Here is a 27,541-nt window from a genome sequence, read left to right as displayed (position 1 = left end):
TGGCTGAAATGTCATGCCACTGGGGAAAAGAGTGGGTGAAGAGGCTGCAACCGACAGTCAGAGCTGGTTTGAAGCCCAGGTTTACAGCTTAGCAATTATTAAACTGGACAGTTAATAGCCCTGGACAGTTATTAAATCTCTGTGCCTCCATTTGGCCATCTACAAATGAGGATAATGATACTGACCCCATGTGATTATTAGGAAGATTGTTAAATAATGTATATAAGAAACTGAATGTATTGTCAGGCACATGGAAAATGCTCCAAAATGTTAAGTTTATGTTAATAAAAAGTCCTGTATTCAGAATCAATTTGCATTCATATAGGAGAGACTCAAACAGTTATTGTGAAAAAGAGGATGGGAGTTTTAGGCAGTTAAAAGCTCAGAATGAGCCAGCTCAGTGAGATGATAATAGTTATTTTGATGGTCAGAGACCCCAAGCATTCTGCCTGGGTTGTGGAAGACCACCCTTGGCCTCGTAGTCCCCTCGTATTCCACACTGTCCAGACTTCTGCAGTGTTAGAGTAGGTTTGGGGCAGGTGTTAAGGAGCAGTGACGTTCGTATACGTTACAGGAGCTGTGACTGAGTAAGGCATTCGGAGGGTGGCCAGGATCACCATCTCGGAATTTTGAGTCTGAGTATTGGAAAATCTGACCTGTACAAGAAAGCATCCACCTCCCCTGAGAATCAGATGCCTGAATGAGGCCTGGGGAGAGTGCACTATAGGAAAGTGCATTCTCATTGGGTGGAATAAAGAACTTGGTCAAGATTGGCACTGTCTGGCAGTTGGAGTAGCACTTTCTCTAACGTAATGAGTCCCCTTAAACATTGCTTAAAGGCTCACCTAGGTTTTTGTAGAGCAGTGTCTTGGACAGGCATGAGATGGATGACCTCTAAAAATTTCCTTTTGACTCTTAAGAATCTGTGGTTCCATGAAAGGCAGAAATTGACCACATAAGTACTTGTTGCTTACGAACTGGAGACAGATCTAATGGCCCTCAGCTTCTTGCACGACGCTGCCTGCTATTGCATGCTCTGAAGCAGTCCTGCAACCCACTGTCACCTGAGAGGAGTGGAAAGTGGGAGAAGACAGTTAACAGGAGTGAGTGATGAGGAGTGACAGTATGTAAGGTCTTGTCCCCCTCTACATACCCCAGAATTTCAGAAAGTTCATACATTAACACAAGGATGCTTTGTCCAGGGGCCTTCCTTTTAGAAAGAAAGCTGACTCCAAACTTGAAAATCCCTTCGAAGATTGCAAGGAAGAACTCCTTCATGCACACTGGACTTGGACAGAAGGGCCTCCCCGTTTTACTAACCAGACTTCCTGTGCTCACTGAGTTCTGTTCAGTCCCTTTCTCTGGGCCTCTGGATGTGTGCCCTAAGCTCTGGTTCTCATGATAACCTTTCAGTGGGCACGCTGAATACTTCTGGTTCCAACAGAGGAACTGAAGTATCTTCAGATTCTACCCATTAAAATACCTCTTCCCAGCTACTACCAGAGTGCAATGTTTTCTCCAGCACAGGAGGTGGTTTCTTTTGGCATTGAGAAGAGAAACGTTGTTGCAAATGCGAATTTCTTTTGTGAACACTTGAGACACTGTTGCCACTTGAACTTTCTTTTGCCATGCGTAACTGATTCGGCATAACAGCTAGTTTTCTGGGCAGAAGCTTGTTTGGAAGTTGTTTTAAACTCCGCCTGGGATTTCTAGGCAGTGGTTCTGTGGAGTTTTCCATTGGCGATTTCTCAAGATGTCAAGAAACTTGACAGATTCTTCTTGTCTTCCTTTTGAGAAAAGTGTGTAGCTCACACGTAGTTGTGCTAGGTTTGTTTTAGTTTTATTTCATGGATCTGAGCATTTTCATGTAAGCCTGCTCTTCCATCCTAGCCAATTTATTTAGAGAACTCCAGACTAATAAGCTGGGATGAAATATAGCAGCTCTCTCCGAGCCTGAGAAGCTCCTCACCACTCTGCTCCCTTTGATAGACATCTGTGCTTGCGGTCATTGAGTGGGTAGGACAACGTATGTGAGGACAGAGGGGAGGACAGGCTGAAGACTATTTTACAGGGCAAGAGCATCTGGTGCCGGCCATGGGCTCCCTGGCCCAAGGTTGGTTCTCCTGGCCGCGCCCTGAGTGCCTCTGCAGTCAGTCAGGGCTCCTCAAGATGGAACAGACACCCCTTCTTTCCAAAGTGGACCATCTGAACAAGTGGCAGGCATCTGTGCTTCACCGGCCGTCTCGGCCAAGAAGGTCAGTGTGGAACTCTCATAGCAGCAGGGCATGCAAGCTTCAAAGCAGCCCCAGGGCGCGGCTCTCTTGATTCCCTCACTCTGGTTAATGTGACAACCAAAGACAAAGCAGTGGGGCCCAACCTGGGTTGAACTATTTGTCTTTTGGTCCTTGGTGCTATGTTTGTGAGGCTTAAAAGAATTCCACAAAAACTTATCAGTACTTGAACTTAAACTTTGTACGTCTGTTGAGGAGGCTGGCAGGGAGGAGTAAAAACATGAGACCCAGAATTCACAGATGCTTATACTGAAATCTACTTACTGAGTAGGTTTCTTTTAAAAGAATGGGAGTATTTGAAAGGAACAGGGACTCTAGTGGGTGCTTCTGGGCCCCCATGGGTGGTAGGCCCCTTGGGATTCTGTCCTGGGTCCTCTTGGCACTCCTCAGATCTCCCTCTCACCCCATAAACAGTCTCCTATCTGTCTGTTGACCCCACCCATGACTTTGCCAGCTCAGAGACCACCGCCCCCCACCCCAGTTGCATCCATGCAGCTGCAGGCTGGGCATTTCCATTTGGATGTGTGCTCAAAAACAACACATCCCAAACTAAACTGAGCTTCCTCTACCTCTCCAAAAAAAAAGAAAAAATGTTTGCCACACTTTTCACACTCTCTTCCAAATTCTCCAGATATATCTTGAATCTTCCTGCTTTCCCCATCTGTTCCACTGACTCCTTGATCTGGGCTGCCATCATAGCTCATGGAGATGGCTACTGTGGCCCCATGGGTCCCCTTTCTGTTCTGTTTTCCACTCAGCAGCCAAAGTGATCCTTCTAAAATGCACATCTACTTAGAATCCTTAAATAGCGTCCCTTTCCTCTTAAGGGTAGTCCAAACTCCTACTTGTGGGTTAAAAGGCCCTTCTTGCCTCTCTCTACCTCAGATCTCACCGTCTTTCTTCCAAGTCTTCCCTACCCCTCCAGTCCCCAAAGCCTCAGTCACGCAGTCATGCTGAGTCTGGTTCTCTCCACCCGTACCCCCCACCAGGCCTGCCAACCCCCATGCACCTGCTAGCTCCTACTGGCTTTTCAAGCTTGGACCTGGCAGGCCCTTCCTCTGGAAAGCACTGCTCACTGGCCCCTTGCCTGCCCCTCTTTGTATTCCCCCTGCTCGTCCTCAGGGTGGGGAGCCCTGGGAGGGCTGGGCTGTCTGCTACCTACCATGTCTCCAGGACCTAGCCTAGAGCCTGGCTGATAACTAATGTATTTAAGCCAAGAGGAGCCTTTCTCATCCCCTCATCTGTGGCTAAGTGCTTTCTGGAGAATGCCAACAGCCTTGGGCAGGCTTCTGGCCATACTGGGAGACCCTTACTCGGTCAGTTGACCCAGCTGGGCCCCGTTCTGTCTTGTCCCATCCCCTCCCCGTGGTGTCTGATGGAGTCAATGCCTCTCCTGGCAGGGCAAGAGAACCACAAAATTCCTCTGGCCCATGGATCTCACTGACGCTCTTTGGAGGCTGAGGTGCACTTTCCTGGAGTTAGCAGCAGCTCACCTTTATGCATAATGACACGTGTCCTTCTAGAAAGGCATCCCTCTTTTTATATGGAACAGCAGTGTGGCTCTTAGAGTAATCCAGAAATAACTAAGATGTCCCTCAAGTAGTCTGTCTTTTAACACAGAAGCCTGACCTTATTTGAACATCCATGAACTAGTTCTGTCCTTTAGAAATTATTTGGGATAAAACTGTTTGCGTTTTTTAACATCGTGTGGCTAAGTGGCCCCTCTTTCATTTTTTGTTCCTTGTGAAGAGATTGAGTTCTCCATCTTTTCTTCTAGCAGAGCACTTTATTATCATATGCTTTTAAAAATGGTTTTTCTGAGGTAAACATTGTTAAAGAACTTACTGGCAAGAACAAAAACAAATGTTAAAAAAAAACCCTAGAAAGAATTTAATAAATAATAGGACTCCAAGGAGGGAGAGAGTTGGTGTATGTGACTTTTTTCTTGTCCTGAAAAATGAAGAGAATGAGCTTTTAATGCAGTGCCTCTTTTTTTGTGTGTGGGGAAGATTGGCCCTGAGCTAACATCTGTTGCCAATCTTCCTCTTTTTGCTTGAGGAAGACTGTCGCTGAGCTAACGTCAGTGCCAATCTTCCTCTATTTTATGTGGGATACTGCCAAAGCGTGGCCTGACAAGCAGTGCAAGGTCTGCCCTTGGGATCCGAACCCCTGAATCCTGTGCTGTCAAACAGGGCGTGTGGACTTAGCCACTATGCCACCAGGCTGGCCCCCAGTGCCTCATTTTTATGTGACTGTGACCCTGAACCAATCCTTTTAGTGGTAGTTGTGGGAATGTTGTTAGCTTTTCCAAGAATTTAGATAGGCTTTTGTTTTTATTGTTGGTCATTATTATAAGAATTTCAGTGAATAGAAAGATCTCATGGGCAAAATCAATTTGCTTTTTTCCCCTGTATTTTTGTTAGTTTATAGCAGCTTTTCTTTTCCTTTTATTTTTAAAAGTAGAAATGCCTTTCATCACACTAGGTGTACTCCTTATTCGTGGAAGTCAGGCAGGAAAGAGCTTCTCTTCCTTTCTCCCATAGCTCGGTAATTGGAAATTTGGTAACTGTACTAAATTTTACATTTTGGCATTCATGTGGAGCAGCCATCCATCTGCTGGCGAGACACACTGCCCCAGGCTTTTCAAGAAATCCCTTAATAGTCCTGAACACTAATAATATTTATATACATTGAGATGAGGCAAAATTTACAGCAGGCTTCTGGGGCTGGCTCCAGGACTCTCTAATCCTGAACTTCCACGTGTTGTCTGCCTGCCTCCCAGAATCCTCTCCGATTGTGCCGCAGCCAGGGCAACACCGGCTTCCATCCCTTGAGCGGCCTCTTATTTATGGAATTTGTCTTCTAGCAGCAAGTCACCTCTCCTTTCTCCCCCTCTCCCCATCACACTCCCTGTTTATTCCCCCAGAGTATTTGCTATGTGTTTGTGCAGTTTGTATCATGTAACATAAAGAAATCCCTTAATTCGTGATTGCTTTAGGAGGAGTTGTTCTGTCTATAAAGAACATAATTTTAGGGGGTGGCTCCATGGCCGAGTGGTTAAGTTCACGTGCTCCACTGCAGTGGCACAGGGTTTGGATCCTGGGTGTGGACATGACACCGCTCATCAGGCCACGTTGAGGCGGTGTCCCACATCCCACAACTGGAAGGACCTGCAACTAAGATATACAACTATGTACGGGGGTTTGGGAAGATAAAGCAGAAAAAAAAAAAAAGATTGGCAACAGTTGTTAGCTCAGGTGCCAATCTTTTTTTAAAAAAAAAAAGAACATAATTTTACCTAATTTAAGCTTTACTGAAATTCTTCCCATCACTGAAGTAGCTCCCATCACTGAAACAAAACCCTAATTCCCCAGCCTGTGTGCTACTTGTGGCAAGAACTGACTGACTATGCACTTCCTTGTAACACATCCCTTGGCAGGGCAGGGGGCAGGGGGAAGGTCTCAATGGGCTGCTACCCAGAGATGTTGTTTCCAGTGGAATGGGAGATGGAACACAAACTATATCTACAGATACTTTGTCAGGTATTTATTTTTTTCTTTCTCATACTGGAAATGCCCAACATTTGCGTTTGGGTATAACTGATTCCAAGCTAGCACATGGGGACATTTTTCTGTTCTTTTAAATGCTAAGTTTTTAGTATTACATTAATAGCTATTTGATATTAATGTCTGATACTTGTCATTTTATATAGCATTTAATTTAAATTGTAAGTGATGAAAAGGGAGTTTTGCAAGTAAATATTGGTCCCAGTTAGTCTCTGATGATGATTGTAAGGTTCTTAATCAGTTTTCCCCTCCTCCAATCACAAAGCATGGCGGTGAAGAGCAGCCCCCAGGGACTCAGTGCTCTGAGTGGGACGTATGCTTAATACAGCTGGTTTGTGCTGACGAGCAGGACTGTGCACATGCTTTCTGCAGCCAGTTTCATTTTAACCACATGAACCTCATGGATCTATTATAGCATATAAACTTTGTAGGGACAACATAACAAGCCTGCGTGTCTCTTCTCCTCTTGCCTGATCCCTCTTATTTCAGCTCTGCCCTCTCTGGTCATCACACCCTTTGTGCTGCTGCCAGATTACCTTTCTAATATGAAAATCTGACCATGTTGCTCCCCTGCCTGAAACTTTCAGTGATGCCCATGGTCCACCAATTGGTGTAAACACCTCAGACAGGCCTTTGGTGCTTCCCTGAGCTAGCCCCCCTCTCTGTCCCAGCATCATCTGTGACTGGTCCCTGGCCTTCTTCACAGACACCCAGTCCTCCCTCCACAGTGACTCAATTGCTTCCACATGCGTTGACATGTGATTCCACCTGTGTTATTCTCTATTCCTATCCTCTTTGTCTTTTGTCTTTCAGCTCCAGCCTCAACACCACACCTCTGCTAGGCCTTCCCTGGCACCCAGGGCCCAGGGCACACCAAGCGCCTCCATTCACTCTCACACTTGCCTCTGGTATATCATCCGTTCCTTGAGGACAGGGTCTGGCACATGGGTGTAGCATGCACACAATAAATAGTTGCTAAGTGGATAAATAACTGAAGGATAGATGGACTTAGGTTCTCTTGTTATTAGTTTAAAAACCTGAACTAGGGAGATGCAATTTCGTTGTTTCTTTAGATCTTGAGCCTTGAAGTTACCTCCATAATGGATATATTTGAAATTAGTCATTTAATCTATTCGATTATTAGATGTCTTTGAGTGTGAGATTTGAGGGTAGAGTGTATGTGTGCATGTGTCTGTGTGCATTTACCACAAATATCCTAGGCCTGTCAATCCAAATCAGTGTTATCTTCTTAAAGATAATCACCTTAGTAGACAATATATGTATCTCCACACTTTAGGAGCTCCTACAACATATACTTTTTGGTGTGATTGGAGATAGTTAGTCTTTGTTATTTCTTGGGTAGATTGGTTTCAGAAATAGCCAGAAGTTATTGAGAGACAATTCTGGTTAACAAAAATGAGATAAACCAACAGGAATAATTTTCTTCTTGGCTTACAGATAGCTCTAAAGGTGTGTCTTATGTGGGATTAGTTCTATTGCATAAAACAAATAGCAGCACTTAAACAAAATGAAAATTTATTTCTCTCTCAAGAAGTCTAGATGTAAGCAGCCCAAGGTTAGCCTACTGGCTATATCGTCATGAGGGACCAAGTACCTTCCTCTTGCTCCATGATTCTTAATGGGCCACCTCGTGGTCCAACATGGCTGCTTGAGCTTCTTGCATTACTCCTGCACTCCAGCCAGCAAGGAGGAGAAAGAGCACGCCCCCTCTGATTCAAGGAATCTTCTAAGAAGTTGCACCCAAAAAAGTTTTCTTTTGTCTCACTGGGTAAAACTTAGTCACTTCTAGCTACGAGAGAGGCTGGGAGACATAGGATCTAGCTGGATGGCAAAATGCCCAGTTAAAAATCAAGTTCTAATACCAAAAACGTAAGAAGAATAAATAGTGGAAGGCAACCTATTGTCTCTGTCACAGGATGATTTCAAATGAGAAAACTGCAAAATTATTTTAAGCTTAACAGTATCACGAGAATTTGCTTTCTTCATAGGTTTCAGTATTTGTTTGAATGTCCAAGTTCTGATAACCTGTTTCTAAATTCACCTGTTTGCAGTGAAATAGGAACTCTTGGACACAGCTATTTGGTGGATAAATTGGTACATACTTTCCGGAGGACAGTTTGACCCAGCAAAGTCAATTCTGGAAATTGATCCTAATGAAATAATTAAGGGCTCTCATGAAGATTGCAGTGCTGATTATAATAATAAAATGTTAGGAATAAGCAAGATGTCTAATCGTAGGAGACTGATTATAACTTACAATACACTAGACCATAGGATGCGATGCAGGTGTTAAATGACTGTGGAATTCACAGTATGTTATGCCAAAAAATGCTTTCAGAATGGCTCGACCCCTTTGCTATAGATAGTGATATGTGCATGCACATGCATAGGAAAGGATCTGGAAGGGTCCACATGAAGGTATTAATAGGCGGGTATTTGTGGGCCGCTGGACTAGATGGTCTTTATATTCCTTTTTTCTTATGTGTGATCTCTGATTTTTTTTTTTTGAGCATGTATTTTTATTATAAGGAAAAGCAATAATAGAATCTTCACTAAAAAAGGCATGCCAGAGTCAATAATATACATATTTAAATAATTTTGTGTTGTTTTCCAATTCATGGAAAAAATAGGAAACATATAATGCAAACCAGATTTCATATTTTATTGATTTATATTTTATTTGCTGGTGAGGCTGACAGCCCCATAGTGTGAGCATTACAGCATTGTTGTGGAAATAGATGCCAGCTCATCTACTTGGGATGTGAACTGTGGATCTCTGGTTTTCAGACACTGCTTTCACTCAACTTTAGCCTAGAGAGGCTCAGAGGAGATGGTTTCTAATATCCTATGGTCCTGTGGGCTCAGAGACACTGCCCACCCATCCACTTTCTTGTCTTTGAGAATAGCCATCAGATGTAGGACTTTGCAGTGATGTCATAGGTTAGGGAGCGTGAATAAGTTAATATCATTGCTTATTTGGGGTAAGACCTTTGATATGATGCAAGCAGACACAAACGTATCTAAAACCATTTTGTAACCTGAATGGTATCATCTTGACTATATTCTGTTTTAATCATTTTTAAAATAAATGGGCATTTCTGCACACTAAGACTATTCAAGATATTTCAGTAAGGAACACATCCGAAATGGAGAATGAACAGAGCATAATGCCTTTTAAAGTAATAATACACTGTACTGTTCGCCTTGGGCTGCTACGTTGTCATGCACCTCAGGCAACTTTCTACTCTGGGTATTATTGCCCCCATTTTATAGAGGAGAAAAGAGAGGATCAAGGTCAAAGAAGCTAATGACTCATCCAAGATGGAATAGCCGGTAAATAGGAGAGGCTGGACTTAAAACCCTGCTCCCCAGACTCAAAATGCAGACTCAATTTTCTCCCTGCCCTGATGAAACTCTGAATATGGTCTACAGTACTGTCATTGCAGCCCTAACGTGGGATGCAGGGCCCAGTGATTTTCCGTTTGGGGATTTCGTGTGTGATTGGTTGGTTTTTGTCAGTGGAGGGATCTGGTGTTGGTGACCAGAGAATGACCAAGAAGAATGCTGGCTAGGCCCGGAGGAGGGCGTCCAGTTCCTCGAGTCTCACGGCCTTGTCCCCTCTGCCCCCCACAGTGTGCCCGAGCGCGTGCGGGAAGCGGGCGTGCACCGAGAACAACGAGTGCTGCCACCCCGAGTGCCTGGGCAGCTGCAGCGCGCCCGACAACGACACGGCCTGCGTCGCCTGCCGCCACTACTTCTACGCCGGCGTCTGCGTGCCCACCTGCCCGCCCAACACCTATCGCTTTGAGGGCTGGCGCTGCGTGGACCGCGACTTCTGTGCCAACATCCCCAGCGCCGAGGGCAGCGACTCTGAGGGCTTCGTGATCCACGACGGCGAGTGCATGCAGGAGTGCCCCTCGGGGTTCATCCGCAACGGCAGTCAGAGGTCAGTCTCAGGGCCTGTCGCTCACGCAGGCGGCTTGGAGGGAGCAGAAAGGCGGGCTCTGCCAGTTGTTCCATCTGGGACCCCAGGGAGGTTAAGGGAGATGGGTCTTCTTGGAGGGCTGGCATAATTTTTCATGAGATTCTAGGAGCAATTGGCAGTTTTTGTTTGTTTTGGAAGTGTACTGACAGGACACTTGAAATTAAGGACTTGACTTGCTGACTCATGTACCCAGAGGTCACTGTCGCCCCTGGTGGGGGGACACCACGACAACGATGACACTATAGATTTAGGTTTCCCTCACCCCTAGTGCTACTCAGCACTAGCCCAGTGAAGGCTTTGGGATTGCAAGAGGGAAGACAAGGCAAGCCCCTGCAGCATCCTGGAGGCAGCCAGCAGGCCTAAAGAGTCTCTTAGCACAGGCCCTGTGCCTGTACTGGCCGCTGCTGAGGGTAAGCAGTAGCTTCAAGGAACCTGCATCGTCCATCAGCACCTCCTCTCTCTCACCCCCTCCACCCTCACCCTCCCTCAGTTTCCTATGTGCTCCTCGTTTTCCTTCCTAAATGTTGAGACTTTGCTTGGGAAGCAAAGAAGTTCCTTACAGCAAATGGCACCCCTCTTTGTATGCCATCTGGACTTCCATGACATTGTCATGTTTTTGAAAAAGGAGTGCTATCATCATTACAAAATATACGGCTGTAACCCTGGGAGCAAAAGAAGACTAGAGGTGTGGAGCTGCGGTTCCATCCTCTGGAGCAGAGCAGAGAACTTTTAGGAAAGAGTAGTTCAGTTGTCACAGACCAAAAGCCTCCCTCATGGTGAGGGAGGGCCAGGGGACCCTTGCATTCCTGGGTTCTTCAAACTATTCTACAAATATAAAATGCTGTTAGGAAAGTAAACATTAATTTTGAATATAATGTGTCATTTACCTGCTTTTTGCTGCAGTCTATTTCTGTAAATGGCATCAAGTAAGTCTTTATAAAGGATATTCTTTATAATATTTGAAGATGCTACTTCTATCACAGGCTTACCTTCAAATCAAAGATGAAACTCAATTTCGTAATATTAGATGTAGAACAACTTTCTGCCCATTATAATTTCTATAACCATTGTCATAGTAAAAATTACTCTAAATACTTTAAAATGATAAATGTGTCAAGGACTCCAATGGACTGTTAAGTATACGTATTCCAACCAACATAAGTCTACCACGTTTTACTCACATTTTATTGGCAGCTGTAGACCTTAAAAGGGCTTTGCCAGTGCCCTGATGTGGCTCTGCCACAGTTCCTCCTGGGGGTAGAAGGATGGGACAGCTGGTCTGTGAACTGGAGATGATACCGTCTTTGTCCTGTGGATACATTTTTCTATGATGTTGCAGGCAATGTGTTGTAGTACTGAGGGTGCAGTGCATTCAACAGTGTTATTTCTCCCCCTGCAGCGTATTCAAAGAACTGAGCCGTTATTTTTCCCTATGCAATTCTTACAGTCTGTTCAAAGCTACAGATCTGCCTTTTCCATTTTAAAATAAAATGCCATCAAGAAATAATAAATCCCTCCTCAGCCTTTAAGGCCTGTTTGACACTTACTTTAAAATATTTATTTTTTAATACTGCTTATACCCTCTCTGTATCAGAGTACACTCCAGGAAGATTAATCTATAAACTAGTAATCAGAACATTTGCTTAGAAAAACATTTTTAAAGTGCTAGATGATTCCTAGACATTTTGACAAAGGTGTTCGGTTCAGAAATTGCTATTTGAATAAAATGTCATGGAGAACTAAGCGTCCGCTTACCTTACAACACAGAAGTTACACTCCTGGATATTTATCCCAGGAAAATGAAAACTTATGTCCACACAGAAATACATACGCAGTTGATCAGAGTGGCTTTATTTGAAATAGCCAAAAACTGGAAATAACTCAGATGTCCCACCAGAGGTAAATGGCTCAGCAAACTGTGGCACATCCACACCATGGAATATTATTTAGCAATAAAAAGAAATAAACTATTGAAATACACAACAACTTGGATGGATCTCAAGAACATTATGCTGAAGAAAAGCCAATCTCAAAAGGTCACATACTGTATAATTCCACTTATATAACATTCTCAAAATGACAGAATTATGGAGATGGAGAACAGATTAGTGGTTATCAGGAAGGAGTTAGGAATATGGGGATGTGGTGACTGTGTGGAAGATCTTTGTGGACTAGTTCTGTATCTTGATTGCAACTGTGATTACACAGTGATAAGATGACATAGAATCATACACATACGTTGTACCAGTGTTATTTCCTGGATTCGATATTGCAATAGCATTATATAAGAGGTAACCATTGGGGAGAACTCGGGGAAGCTTACATGGGACCTTTCTGTACTCTTTGCAACTTTCCGTGAATCTGTAATTATTTCAAAATGAAAAGTTTTTTAAAGGGAGGATGAGGGCATTATATGGTACGTAGGTAACTTAGAAGCAATAAAAACCAAGAAAAAGGGAAGCTACTACCCATGCTAGAAATGAGAATGTTGAGTATGATGTTAGAGAAAGGAGAGATCTCCCTTTCTATGGTTGGCCCAGTTCCTTTGGAAACCTTGCCTCCCATTCGCCCAACATGAAATAGGAAAATACCAGAGAATTTTGTTTACCTATAAGCTTTTAAACAAAACAAAACCCTGCCTTTTTGCCTTAGATATGCAATGAAGTTCCAGGAAAAAAAAAGAAGGCTTTAATGAAAAGAGCTATAACTTACACTGTTTCTTTGAATGTTTTTTACTTGTCTACATGAAGTTTAAAAGATCATTCAAGAACAACAATGTAAATATAATGGCTCTCCAACTCACCATCCTATTATACACACATCCCATAATGTTGTATCATTTATTTTGTTTGGAAATCAACCCAACTTTTGATCCTTCCTCTGTGGCTCAGCAGCTGGATTAGCGTTTTGTGTGCTATTTCCTAAATAATGGTAGGTAGGCAGGAATAGTGCCAGTCTCACTCACTGTCCCTCACTCTTGGTGTTTGTGGCATGTTCAGGATAGCATATGAAAAAGGAGCTCATTACTAAGTAACGGAAGTTCCTTGCTTATATTGTGTATGCAGCAAAAACAGCATTTGGATCAATTTACAAGTTGCTGCAAAACGCTGTCAAGAAATAATTTCAGTTGTGCTTTAGCAAGAAAATAATGGATCTGTGCTATACTACATGCCTTTCGGAGTCCCTCATTTGGTTTTCTGGGACGCTGGCTGTGGGAGTCAGACTCTTGTTAGTGGCAGAGATACTGCTGTCCCTTTGCTGCCCCTGTCCACTCTCCAGTGTCTCCTCCAGGGTGCGCCAGGCAGGGGCCACGACATCAGAGAGCAGCCCCATTCTCCTCAGGAGCCCCCAGTGCTTCCTTTCTGCCAAGCTCTTTCTCCCACATGGGACCAGCTGGCTCACCAGTCGACAGTCTATGACACACACATGCTTCAAGGATGTATCACATATTTTGTCTGGAAACAAGCAGCATGCTTTTCCCATGTAGGCACTTTTCTTCCTTTTGTTTGCAATTTGAGTGGCTTATCCTGGGTGGGCTTGGGGATGAGATACAGTGTGACCGCTTGAATGCTTCAAAACAGTTGGTTTTTATAATTTGTACTGTAAAAACAACTAGAATAAGACCATATCCTTACGATTTGTTTAATGCAAGGAGACAGTCTGATCTCTGTGTTTCTGGTTGCTTCCTTATCTCCAACAGCATGTATTGCATCCCTTGTGAAGGTCCTTGCCCCAAAGTCTGTGAGGAAGAAAAGAAAACAAAGACCATTGATTCTGTTACTTCTGCTCAAATGCTCCAAGGATGCACCATCTTCAAGGGCAATTTGCTCATTAATATCCGACGAGGCAGTAAGTATTTCATCGCCCTGGAAGAGGTGACTGGATCTCTTGGTTTCTTTTGTTGATGCTTTTCCTACCCATCCATGACTCACAACTAAAATATGGGCCTAGAAAAACAACATGGTGCGTAAGCCTCATGCTTGATGTCTCTCCTTTGAGTTTCCCTCAAAGATAAAAAACAGATTGAAAGGCAGTCTGTTTTCTAGCCATTGGCAGTGTTTATTCCTGCAGAGGGTCATCCCTCTTCTTTCTTTTAGTCGCGTCTTATGCAGGAGAGGCAGGTCCCAACACACACAAATGCCAGAAGAGACCGAGGGATCAGAGTTATGACTCAGCAGCCTCCAGCTGTAGCCAAATCCACACAGTTTTAAGTCCAAAGAGTTTCGGTTACTTCGATATATTGAGGAGACTGAGCAAAGAGAAGAGTTTAATGATATCACTTTAAAATTTTATTGTCCAAAAGAATGGTTGATCTCCAAATTTACTTCTGAGAACCAAAAAGATAAAAGTAAGTGTCATCATTTATTTAGAGCTTCCGTCTCACCCCTGTAGGGTCACCATCATCTGCAGTAGATGGCGTCCCTGGTCATTGCCTTTGTGCAGGGCAGTTCCCATTGACTTATTCTGTCATATTTTCACTTCTGGTCTTTAACTGACAAGGGCTTCTAGTCGTGGTGCCTTGAATTCTCCACCTCCAGGACCACTTGGTCAAGGTACTGGTAGTTTCATAAGGTAGAATAAATATAAGAAAACTTTGAGGTTGAAAGGAATTTTTTTCCTAAATCCTTTTGTGAAGAAATTGTTTTTACAGTTCAAGAAAAAAAAATGACTAATTACTTTATTCTGTGAATTTACATTTCCTTAGTACTGTTTGTTAAATGAATGAGCTATATTCTCATGGTGTAGACGTGGCAGAAGCAAGTTTTTGCTTAGTTTTTCTGAATTTTTTGATAGTCCTTGTTTTTCATGACACTTTTCACCTGTTGACGACAGGGATAACTTTGTTTCCACACAGCTACCCTCATGGTATTCTGCGGTTTTATTCTTTTTGCTCTTACTAAATTTCCTAATTTTTAAAAAGATTTCCTCATTCCTAGAACATACCCTTTAAGTGCGTAAACCTTCCTTTTTTAATTCTTTTAAATCTTCTTATCCTAAAGATAAAAACTGAATCCGTGAATTAAATCATGGAGAAGTATAATTTGAGAGGGAATTGGGACATATTCTTGCGTGATAATGGAATGTGTCTTCCAATTTATGTCCAGCTCAGGAAATCAGCTGGATTCAGGGTGACAGGACGTCTCATTGGAAAGGACATTCCCAGCCTTGACTACAGGGCCTGTGTCCTGCCCCACGTTTAAGATTCATCTTCTTTTCCTTGACACATCAACAGTAGGCAAACTCTAGTCTTTACAACTTGGATTTCTCTTGGAAAACCATTAACTGGGGCCTTGCCCTCAAGGACAGTACCCTTATTCTTTTATTTTTATCAATTCAAAGCAAAATAGAACCTTTCATTAAATAAGCCTTCACAAGTCATACAGGGTAAAATCCCGTTAGTTGAACCATACTCAATTTATTATAGTTTTGATGTAAGTTGAACTGAAGTTTACTATTGACTTTGAGAAAAATATAGGGTAAATAAGAGGAAAGGAAATAAACTGTTTATATATCATGTTGTTTTTACACATATATTAGCAGCTATTAGAAAATAATACATGTACCTTATAGAAAATTTAGAGATGAATTTTTAAAAAGCACCTGCAGATAACCATTGTTGACATTTTGGTGTGTTTTCCCGTCTTAGTAGGATGGAACCTTTAAATATAGATCCCTGTATCTTAGGAACTAGAAATGCAGCACAGGCAGCTCCTAACGAGACAGGGAAAATGTTGTTTATTTAGTCATGCCCTTGTACTGTGGAGGCAGCGCTGTCTGTTGACAGAGCACATTAAAAGACGTTCCCTAGATTTGTCGGCCTTTGCTAATTGGCATCTGGTATTTATGATTTTACGTTCTGTTCATCGGCCTGGGAGCAGCAGTACCGGGCCTTCTAGAAACACACTTTCCCCTGCCTCAGGAGCTCTGTCCTGGGAGGGGTTGTTGAAAGTCAAGCCCGGGGAAGTGCATTTTTGACGGAGGACAGTGGGTCCTGTGCCAGCAGCCGGAGCATCTCAGCGGCACCACAAAACAAGACCTGCCACCGAATCGCTCCCTACACGTTTGTGAGAAACCAAGTATGTCGCCCTTACGCTCAGTGACCACTCAGTCACACGGTCCCTCTCGCTGTAGATAACATTGCCTCGGAACTGGAGAACTTCATGGGGCTCATCGAGGTGGTGACAGGCTACGTGAAGATCCGCCATTCCCACGCCTTAGTCTCCTTGTCCTTCCTGAAGAACCTCCGCCAGATCTTAGGAGAGGAGCAGCTGGAGGGGTAAGTGCTGCCCAGAGTTTGTGAGCTGACATTCTCCTGTTACCAAATAAGTAGCATGCTTTGAAAATTCTACATGGCTAGGTAAGGGTTCTTTCTTGTTAAAAGGAAGACAGGAAGAAGAGACAGTGTGCTGGTACCACCTGAGTGATGGCTTGCCTCGGTAGAGTCTCTTGTAGTCAGGATTCTCCATCCTCGGGACGCTGCTGTTTTGGAAAACTGTGTTGTGACCCCTCAGTCAAGGGCGGCCTGTCTACTGTGGCTGGTGAAACAGCAGACAGGGATGCTGTTTGGGCTCTTTCTCCCAAGAGTGACAGGAATGGGTCTAAAATACTTAACTCTCCGTGAAATCATCATTTACATGACCCTTGTCTGCCTCAAGATACTGCACTCTCCTACATAAAAACCATTCCGTCTTTCAAAATAGATCGGGATATAAGAGATTCGGAGAAGTATGGATATAACAGATTCGGAGAAGTATGGACAGTTCGTTTTGTTATAAAGAACTCTTGATTCACAAGATTGTTTTTATTGATTAGCTTATAGGATTTGTGCTATTGATAGGATTTTTGTCTTCTGCAGAAATGTGCTTTGTAATAGGGGTTTTAAAATAGCTGGAGGCTTTCCACCAGAGGATAAATAAAAGTTGGCGCTTATTGCACACACAGTTTCTTTTCAGCAGTTAGCCTGTGTGTACCTTTGCATCTGTACTTTTTTCTTCACAGTTTTCCTTTTAAATACAGCTCTTGCCTGGCTTTAAGTTAATGATTTGAAATAAAAGGAGACATCCATGAATGAGTGGATTCCTTCCAGAGAGAATTGGGGAAATAATTTAGGAAAGAAAGAGGTGGGAAGGTCATGGGAAAGGTTGTCCTTGCGAATTATCTGCCCCAACTGGATAAAGTTACCGCAAAAGAGTTCCTTTACAGCCTCTCTGCTTTTCTCAGCCTAACTCTTGGTCAGTCTTAAATTCTTAAAATTCCATCATCTGATACAGCTCAAGAGAGAGGGCAGCTCTTCATTCCATCCTTGAAAAGCACACTGTCCTCCCCACTGGGAACACTGATCCTTTAGAAAAACTTCTTTCTTCTCGCAAATCCAAGAGGCTGCCACTACGCCCAGTCCTGGAGTGCTCCAGGTCGCTTACAAGGCAAGCCGGGGCTCTGCCAATTTGAGGTGGTGGTTATTGTTTGTTGTATTAAATTTTAAAATGAATTTTAGCGCAGTTCTTTTTTTCTCCAAGTAGGTTTGTGTTTCTGGAATCCCCAGGGTTGGTAGGCACTTTGTCTTTGGCAGATAGGTATCTGCAAGTTTTCCTGCTGCTTAAGGCTACACATTTTTCCCCAGGCTGAGCTCGTGATAGACATAGAGGTGAAAGCTGAGAGGAGAGTTTAATTAATTTTTACTAGGTACTATTACATGATGTGATTCCTTTTTAGTTGTGTGTTAACTAAAAGTATTATGCGTTTAAATGTAGCTGAAAAGTAATGCCCTATTTTTATTTGCAAGAATATTTGTGATGTATTTCTCCTTATTGGGACACTTCCAAGCTCAGGTAAGCTTTGGGCCCGTGCCCTGCTATGAGTGTTTTAGATGGTGAGGGGGGGCGAATGGGCCTCAGGTTGTCACAACCTGCTGCTGATCAATAGCCCTTGTAGCTCTGAGGCTGCTGGCCTTCCAGCCTTTAATCCTGCGTGCTGCTTCTTGGAGGCTCTGTCTTGAGCTAGGGTGCTTAATAATCTTGTCTCTCTTGAAGGGAATTGAGTTCTTTCCCCTGCCTTCCTCACCCGTAACCAAAAAGGTGTAGGTCATCCTCGCTTGTGGTGAACTCCCCCACAACTATCTTTGTAGCAGGTATGACCAGCAGCAACATCTCAGTTCTTTATTTCTCCTCCTCAGATTTAGGAAGAGAGTTAGGTCCAGCCCCTTCACCTGCTGCCCTCGCTCCTGCAAGAAGGGAAGAGTCAGGGGGAGGAAGAGAAGAACAAAATATGATAAATAGATAAATGCCGAGAGGGCAAAGCAGAACTTGCAAGGTGCCCCAAGGGAAAGAAAAGGAACGTGCCATGGGCATGAAAAAGAGTCAGATATCTGATTAAGAAGATCAAACCGGCTTCTGAGAAGAGGTGGCATTCGAGATGGGCCTGGAAGGGTTTCCGGAAACAGTCAGAAAGAAGAGGGTGAAGAAAGGCAGTTCAGGGTAGGGCGGCAGGAGCAAAGGCAACGAGTTTGGGCATCCTGGGACCTGTTTGGCAAATAATTCTGGAAAGGTAGGTGGTATTAGAATTACGTAAGGTGTTATGCACCCAGGTGTGGAGGTTATAATTTAGGTAGGCAGTAGCACGTATTCAAGGCTTCTGAGTTAGAGGAGTGTTAACCGAGCTGTCTGGAAATTTAATTTCTGAACATTCGATTTCTGCGTGCTTTTGATTGAAGCCAAGATAACTTCTATCCCAGTGGTTCCCAAACTTTGCTATGCCTTAGAAAATCCTGATTCCCAAGTTGCACCCTGTCCCTATTCAATCAGAATGTTTGGGGTGGGATCCGGGTATCAGTGCTTTCCTACAGATTCTGAGGGACTTTCAGTGCACAGCAAAGATTGGAAACCACTGCTCTATCTCGTTATTTCTTCTCATCTGCATATCCCCAAAGCATTTTGATTTTTTTCGTGTCACACTGTTGCCTCAAAGTACTATTTTTTGAACCTCTCATAGCCAGTGAGAACATAAATAAGCACTTTCATTTGGTTCAATAGGATGGAAGTTTTGATGGAGAGCCGAAAAAGTCATCGTGTAGAGATCCTTCATATCCAACTAGCTTGGCTTTCCAAACTGGAACTGAGATGTGCCTCCAGAAGTCTCCCGAGCAGCTCAGACCACTGGGTCAAGTCAGGAATATGAAATTCAAGCACTTTACCTAGAGCAGAGCTCTTAGAACTCACAGAGAGCCTCTTTGCTCTTACATCAATCATCGTGAGCCAATTTTGTAATCTGATTTCCAGGCTAACAACAGATAGAGGCAAAACCACATCAGAACAGACAGCAGGGTAGTCAGTTGCTGGAGAACGGGGCTCAGACAGCATTGGTTTGTCCAGAAGAACTCAGACAGCCAGGGTTTTCTTGAGGGCATCACTCAACTCTGTTAATGTGATGTGTTTCTAGAGTTATAACTTTAAACATTAAGAAAACCAAGGTTCTTCTGCTATTTAAGAAGGAAGCAGATTTTGTAATACACGTGCAAAATTTCTATAAAATGGCTCATTTTTAAGGCCTTGAATAAAAATATTTCTGATATCTGCAAATGTTCTTATTTGGACAACCTTATTTTTGACGTCATCAGCTAAATCAGGAGTTAAAATTTCAGATTTTTTGGTGCCACCAAGGAAAAGCTCTGAAAAGAATAAAAGTAGGTGAAAGTGGTGGGTTATAAGAATTGAAATTCTTGGCTGCATTGAGGTATCTCTATGCTCATGTCCCCACCGCTTGACTTTGCAACACTCAGGGTTTCATTCTGCCTTTGCAGCTTTACGATTAGGTGCAACAGGGTTGTGCTTGAACACTTCTCTGGGACTTTTAAAAAACATACATTCGACCATGTGACTCAGCAGTTCTAGGCTCTACCCAGTGTCTACCCGAGAGAAATAAAAACGTGCCTACACAAGACTTGTGTGTGAATGTTCATAGCAGTATTATTCATGATAGCCCCTCCCCCCAAAAAACCCACTGGAAACAATCCAAATGTCCATCAACAGATGAATGGATAACAAAATGTGGCACAATGGAATACTGCTCAACAATAATGTAACAACATGGACGAACCTCAAAAATATTAGGCTAAGTGAAAGAGCTGGACACAAAAGGCTATGCATTGTATGATTCCATTAATATGTAACTTCGAGAAAAGGCAAAACTATGGAGATAGAAAGTAGATCAGTGAGGGCTGGCGATGGGATGGGAGATTGGCCACCACCGGGAATGAGAGAAGTTTGACATGATGGAAGTGTTCTGAAACTGCATAGTGGTGATGGGTGGACAGCTGTATAAATTTACTGAAGCGCAGAACTGTACACTTATAATGGTTAATTCTTTGGTAGGTAAATTATCAGACCCGGTGGTCTAGTGGTTAAGATTCAGTGTTCTCACTGCCATGGCCTGGGTTTGTTTCCTGGTCAGGGAACCACACCACTCGTCTGTCAGTTGTCACACTGTGGTGGCTACATGTGGCTATGATGCTGAAAGCTATACCACTGGTATTTCAAATATCAGCAGGGTCACCCATGGTGGATAGGTTTCAGCAGAGCTTCCAGACTAAGACAGACTTGGAAGAAGGACCTGGCTGCCTTCTTCTGCCCATGAAAACCCTGTGAGTAACAGCAGAGCATTGTCTGATAGAGTGCCAGAAGGTGAGAGAATGGCACAAAAAGACCAGGCAGGGTTCTGCTCTGCTATACACAGGGTCACCAGGAGTCGGAATCAACTCGATGGCACTAACAGCAAAATTATACCTCAGTAAAGCTACTTTAAAAACACTCAAAGAGGAAACATTTTCCGAGTATCTGGTACCTAGTGTTACTTAAATATAAAGTCCCCCCTTGCTGAGCCCCCAAGGTTGGTGTAAATATTGGATTTGGGGAAAACTGGACGTCGTGTAAAGCAGCCCATTGCAGATGGGTTAAAAGCAGCATCTGTGAAAAGGCCAAGTCCTGTATCAGTTACAGATTGCTCGGATGCTGGAGAAGGCCCCCATGTGCTGGGTTCTGATGCCCCCTAGAGACAACCGGAAAGAGGCCATGGTTCTCCTCTGCGAAGTGAAAGGGAATGATCGGTTGTGTATTTGCAGACTTTGTGTGTATGTGTGTGAGGAAGATTGGCCCTGAGCTAATATCGGTTGCCAATCTTCCTCTGTTGGCTTGAAGAAGATTGTCGCTGAGCTAACATCTGTGCCAGTCTTCCTCTATTTTACGTGGGATGCTGCCATAGCGTGGGCTGACAAGCAGTGCTAGGTCCACACCCAGGATCCAAACCCATAAATCCTGGGCCACTGAAGCTGAGCACGCGAACTTAATCACTATGCCAACGGGCCAGCCCCTGCAGATTTTTTTTTCAATTTATCAGCAAGGGCTGGAAAGCGGGGAATGTCCCTTCCTACCTCCACAGGCTGGAGACCTCACCCTCAGGCCCATTTGACCCAGCCTGGGAGAAGCCTAATAAATACTTTGCCTAGAGTTGTTGCTTAGTAAGTGGTGGAGGTGACAGTCAGATCCTGATCTTTGAATTCCCAAATGCAGTGCTCTGAACCTTGGACGCCAGGCTGTCTTCTAAGTACCACATCAATCCCCAATGCTTTTGCCTTCCTTTGCTTCCTGATCCTTCTTGCTGTTCATCAGAGCAGGCAGGAAGGTGGTGGTGTCGATAATTCAGAGGTAAGACGGCCCCAAGACTGGAGCCATAAATAAAACAGTTGAGTGTATAATATATGCCAGGCATTTAGAATATCAGTACAGATAGTATATAGATGTCCTCAAGGAGATAACCAACCACTGCCAGCCTGCCTCCATTGGTATGCATTTTGGCTGATGGGGCCTACGCAAGTACAACACAAACATTTTTTGCAACATTAGAAGGCTGGGTGCCACGATTCCAATATCTATAAAACCCAGGCACCATGGAGCCTACGTAAGCTTTATAAAAATAAACGAATAACTTAATTTTTTAAAATACTCTTTGAATGGAAATGCAGTAAGCTTAGAAACAATTAGAAAATCACATTTACCGAGTGATTGGCATAAATAGCCATTTCCTTTAGGAAACAATGAAAACCTAAGCGTGTGTGTGTGTGTGTGTGTGTGTGTGTGTGTGTGTGTGTGTTGAAGATGTGCAGACAAGTCTCTGTCTTCTGCCATCTCTTAATTCTCACCTAATCATAGGAGGAATTTGAGGGGAGCCAGTCCCCAAGCTGGGGTTGGAAAAACAAGAGCAGTATTGACAGGCAGCTCATGAATGGCTTGATTATTATTTTGATGAGGGTTTTATTTTTATCTTTCTGTCGCTTACACAGGCTCCATAACGCCTGGGTTTTATTGATATTGGTATCCTGGCTCCAGGCCTTCTCAGTGTTGTAAAAATGTTTGTGTTTACTGTAAAAAGATAATCTTGCTTTTCAAAGTGATTAATCACATACACAGAATTTCAGTATGCCTGCCATTCATTTGTCACATTCCTGATTTATAATTCATGCTTCCTCCCCTGGAGAGAAGTGTGTTTTGTTCAGAAGGTATTTTCAGTACAGTTCTGTGCCCTGCTAGCGAAATTAGTTTACCAAAAAGAAGCCTCATCCTGGGTTGAGACAGAAGTTTGGCCTGGTTAATTGGCCCTTACTCCCAGCCCAGAAGTTTCTGCACCGACAAAGAGATTTTGTCCTGTGTGGCCAGCTCAGGAACCTGAGCAGCTAGACCCATTGGGGTGAGTACTGATGCTGCAGAATGTCCTTCAGTGTTGGAAATATTCCATGGGCAAGAAAGGGCCTATAATAGGAGACATCTATTTCCACCTGTAAACCCTCCTTCAGTTGTACGACTGCACGAATCCTTCTGCCTTCTGGCGTCACCTGCAGCCTGGCAGCGAGGGAGAGTAGACGTGGGTGGGGACTGTCCTGAGGGCTGGCAGATCTCACCTTGCCATCTCTCAGTGCTTCCTGCCTGCACACATGGCCTTGTGTTGCCTATTTGATGTCTAGATTCATTTGGGCAGTGTTTTACATTCCTTTTCCAGTAGATGTATGTGTTAGGGAATAAGCTCTCACTGAAAGGAAAGGATTGTTGACTTGCAGGTTTTTGCCACTTGCTTTGATGGCTGTGAATGTGTCAAGAGGCCTCAAGGTGGGTTTGTGAGGAGCCTGGCTTGGTTTCAGAGGCACCGCCTTTGGACACACTTGGCTCACTGAACCCCTGTGCAGGCAGGGCTCCCATCCCCAACAGCCAAGCATGTGTGGACGGGGTCCAGTGCTCGCCGAGGGGTTGGGCTTCAGGCTGGTGGGGCAGATTCCACCTCAGCTCTGTACCTCCTCCTGGGCATTAGGGTCTTGGACTCTTAAAGCCGACAGGGAGCTCAGATGACACCTCTTCATGCCCCTTTTTGTCCTGCGAGTGAGTAAATGGGGCTACAGAAAGCACTAAGTGACCTGCCTATGGCCAAGCAGCTCATTAATGGCATTTCTCATCCTGGCTCCCCGTCTCGAACTTCCTTCCGTCTGAACTCCCTTGTGAATTCCCAGGGAAATGTGAAGTGTCTGCTTGGCAGCGTTGTAACCATCACTTCTGCTTTGCTCTAAATGAATGAGACTCAGGCTGAGGACTGACCAGGCGTGTAGAGGTCCTGGTGTGGGTGTAAGGGAAGAAGCTAACCAGGCGCAGAGAGGTGCCTGATGGACACAGCCCCCAGGACAGAGGAGGGCTTCCAGCTTCTGTTTTGTCCTGGCTACCCTGGCTCTGGAAGGAGGCCAGGGATCCTTTCTTCTCTGCTGTTTGTGTGTTGGATCCGTGAGTAGGTCTTAGAAATAACTCAGAGTGCTACACCAATTCCTAGACTCAGTTTTGTGTAAAGTGCTTGAGTGAGCTCCAGAAAGAAACTGAGGCTGAGGAGCAGGCGGGGAGAGGAATGATTCGAGGTCCGTGGGAAGCAGACCTTTCAGCACGGAGGTCGCAGGTGGGCAGCCGTGGCCTGTCTGCCTGGTTTCCTGGGGGACCTATAGAAAACGGTGTACTGCGAGAATCTTTCTCCAGACCCCCAAGCTATAGCTGTCTGCTCACTGCCTCCCCAGGTATGGGTTTCTCTCCAGGTAGCCAGAGGTCGCTGCTGCCAATGCTGGCTGCCCTTTCATCATTCCTTCAGTGGACAGCTGGGTCTGCTGCTTCTGTGTCCATCCGCTAGGGGCAAGACCCACATCTGACTTGGTCGGCTTTGGACCTCCAGCCCCTCATTGGTGCTCAGCATCTGTTAGACCAGAGCTTCTCCAAGTGTGCTCGCAGTACCAGCAGTGTCAGCATCACCTGGGCGCTGGTTAGAAATGCAGATTCTCAGCCCACCCAGACCTACTAAGCAGAAACTCTGGGGATGGGGCTCAGCGCTCTGAAAACAAGCTTTGTACACTTTGCACACTAAACTTGTGTTGGACACTGAGTCGCTGTTGCCTGGATGGCTGGCCCTGGAGGACTGCCCATCAGGGGCCATTTTTCCTACCCCACCTTCTGCAGGGACTGAGGCTGGGGCTTTTCAGGGTGGGGTGAATCTGGCGGAGGGATTCACCACCACCAAGTCTGTCTCCCTGTCCCATTATATGCTGCTGCTGGCAGATGGGATTTACCGCCAAGGATAGCGGGAGACTTTTCTACAGCAAATCTGTAAGCTGTTCCAGTTGAGTAGCAGAGCATGTCTGCTCTCCCATGGACTGATTTCAGGCGCATTGTACATACTCTGCTCTGAGAGAAATAACCAAAGGCATTTCTAGGGGATGATGTGAGTAACATCCTCCACTGTGAGAAGCATTATTTATTGGTAATAGAGATCATTAATTAGCACCTTATCGATTTCAGTATATTGTCCTTGAATCATACTCTTGCCATTGTTAACAGTAACTATCCATTCTCATATACCATTAATAACTAAGTCTCTCATTGGCAAAGGCACTGTATTCTGGAGGCACATGAAGAGAGGACCTGAGGGGGGATGGCCAGCAGACTGGGGTGGGTGATGGAAGAGGGCAGAGGTGCTGATGCGGGTCTTTGTGCTTCTAGGAATTACTCCTTCTACGTCCTCGACAACCAGAACTTACAGCAGCTGTGGGACTGGGACCACCGCAACCTGACCATCAAAGCTGGGAAAATGTACTTCGCTTTCAATCCCAAATTGTGTGTCTCCGAAATTTACCGCATGGAGGAAGTGACGGGCACTAAAGGGCGCCAGAGCAAAGGGGACATCAACACCAGGAACAACGGAGAGAGAGCCTCCTGTGAGTGAACCCAAGGGTCCTCATCAAGTGACCCTCCGCCGATCTAGAGCGTGGCTTCTGTTTGCGGCCCCCTCCTTGTTTTACTTGGAGGGACACAAGGCCTCCTTGACCAACACTTTGCTCTTACATGTGTATCTTCAAAGGCAATAGTGGGAAGATCCATGACAGATTCGTGTTTGTAAACTTCCCTTAGCGTCTATATACTATTTATAAATAGGTTCTTACTCAGGATTTAAAGGAGGGCTTACAAAATGCAAAAAGTTAAATGTCTTTTTACACACAGGTGTACAGTCAGAGTACTTTTCAGGGAAGGGTTTCCTTCCAGGCCTGGGGGAAGTGAGTTCGGCCCTCCCTTTCCCGCAGAGTGGAGGGGAGGCCTGAGAGCAGAAGGGGCTCAGCTATGAGCCCAGCCCCCGTGGCTGCGAGTCCTTGTCTCTAGCTCAGCTTCCTCCTTGCTCCTACCACATCGTGAAAAAGATGGAGAGAGCCTGCCTCCCTGAATTGATACTGCGTTTTAAATTTAGAACAAGATAATTATAATCTCACACTGGTTAGACGACTTTTACTTTGAGGTCTTATATCTGAGATACAACAGTGCGTTTTTCGTCTAACCCTGTATATAGAACTGCTTTTAAAAATGTCGGTTTCTGTTTGGCAGGGTGGGGTTATAAAAGTAAATTGTCTCTCCATCATGGGCTTTTAATAAAGGGAAAGTATTAGAAAAAAATGGAGTAATTTATATGATCAAGGATGATTTGCAGACATGCACACACACACACTCACACACTCACAGGCACAGTAGGGGGAGGATAGCCATTTGACTTTGGTTTGTTTCCCTGCTGTCTGGGTCTGTCCGGCAGACACTCACATTGCTCAGAAAGAGTTTTTAGAGGGGAGAACCCGACGCAGAGCTGGAGAGCATGTTCACAGCCAGTGCCTTCTCCCTCGCGGTCTGCGCCGCGGCCCCTGCTGCACTCCCTGCTCAAACCGCAGCAGACACGGATGTGTCAGAGCATTTTCAAAGCATTCTCCTCCTTAGAGTCAGCCAGGCTGACCTGTCAGACTATGACTACAGTAGCCATTTATTTTCCCTTGAAAACAAAATCATGTTTTCTCTCTAAATAACACTTTAGCAGGAACTGCAACATTTCTCCGATCTCAGTCCAGCACATTTTGCCCACAGACTTCCAGTTTTTAACTGCCTTTAGCCTCTCTGCTTCACCTGCTGCGTGCACATTGGGATTCAGGCAAATAAGAGGGAAAGGACAATTCGTAGGAGACTTTCGCTTTCCATGTGGGGAGGCAGCCATCAGTTCTTCCCTGGTTCTCAATGCAGTTTGAATCCAGTCAGAGGAGCAAGAGGGGGCTCGTGGCAGTGTCCCCTCACCAGCGAAGGCTTACTTCCCTCAGAGCGCAGAAGCCCTCACCACATGAATTGTCTTGTCAGTGCTGGTTCATTCCCCATTGTATGTCAGTGCTAGTCATGCCTGTGTCCTTCCAGTTTGATCCCAAGCTGAGACTAGGGAAAGTTCCGCTCTGTGGCAGCCTGGTCTGTTACCTGTCCTTGGTGGTTGCACAAGGGCAGGCAGATATCCACAACTGCAGAAAGGTGCCATGATACCTAAGAAGGTTCCGCCTGGTGTAAAGGTCTACTCTCACCTTCTTTGGTCCTCTCGTTAGCCCTCGTCTTAGGGATCCGCAGAAAGATAAGGCTACCTTGTTCAGTTAAGCGGTCCTTCTCCATGTAAAGAATCACCCACAGGTTCACGTCCAGTGCACCCAAGTGCACTAAAACAAAGGAGCGAGCCCCTTGGAGCTCCACATAGTAGTGTTTGAGTCCTTAGTAGGATAAGAAAGCCACTGAGAAGTCTAGAAGGGGAATTAGCGTGCACAGCCAGCTTTGGAGAAGAGGGAAATAGTGCAGGACAAGCAACTTCTCAGACATATGGAGGAAAAGAACATTGATCTCTGTCACTCACTGTGCGCCCCTGTGCCCAGGTGAGAGTGATGTCCTGCACTTCACCTCCACCACCACGTGGAAGAATCGCATCATCATAACCTGGCATCGCTACCGGCCCCCTGACTACAGGGACCTCATCAGCTTCACTGTCTACTACAAAGAGGCGTGAGTTTCTGTGCTTGGTGACACGCTTCTGTTGGCAGGGCTGTGGGTGGGGAGGTCTCTGTTTCATCCTCATCGCCTCCCTTGGCTGTCATGTGATGTCCATCACCACCAGTGCCAGCTACAAAGGGGGAAATGGCTCCCCTTGAAGCGATGACTGGACAGGTCCAGCATCTCACTCATGTCCCTCTATACATGGGCCCCTCCCAGGGTGTGGCCCTCTGCTCTAGGTCATGAGCCCTCCAGACAAGGAAGGAGAGAATGGAGAGACTGACC

General features: G+C 44.8%; 1 protein-coding gene across 2 annotated transcripts in view; it reads left to right on the top strand.

Moving 5' to 3' along the window:
- Nucleotides 1-27,541, top strand: part of IGF1R (insulin like growth factor 1 receptor) — a 290,959-nt gene that overhangs the window by 214,370 nt on the left and 49,048 nt on the right. For both annotated transcript variants that reach the window (XM_023651179.2, XM_070267776.1), the window contains exons 3-7: nucleotides 9,512-9,824; nucleotides 13,564-13,712; nucleotides 15,996-16,140; nucleotides 24,929-25,143; nucleotides 27,142-27,268. In XM_023651179.2, the coding sequence (XP_023506947.1) occupies nucleotides 9,512-9,824; nucleotides 13,564-13,712; nucleotides 15,996-16,140; nucleotides 24,929-25,143; nucleotides 27,142-27,268 (949 nt within the window). The remainder of the gene's footprint in view (nucleotides 1-9,511; nucleotides 9,825-13,563; nucleotides 13,713-15,995; nucleotides 16,141-24,928; nucleotides 25,144-27,141; nucleotides 27,269-27,541) is intronic.

The sequence above is a fragment of the Equus caballus genome, chromosome 1 (assembly GCF_041296265.1).
Source record: "Equus caballus isolate H_3958 breed thoroughbred chromosome 1, TB-T2T, whole genome shotgun sequence".
Taxonomy (NCBI): domain Eukaryota; kingdom Metazoa; phylum Chordata; class Mammalia; order Perissodactyla; family Equidae; genus Equus; species Equus caballus.
The sequence above is the reverse complement of the archived record's forward strand: the minus strand, read 5'-3'. Positions and strand labels throughout refer to the sequence as shown.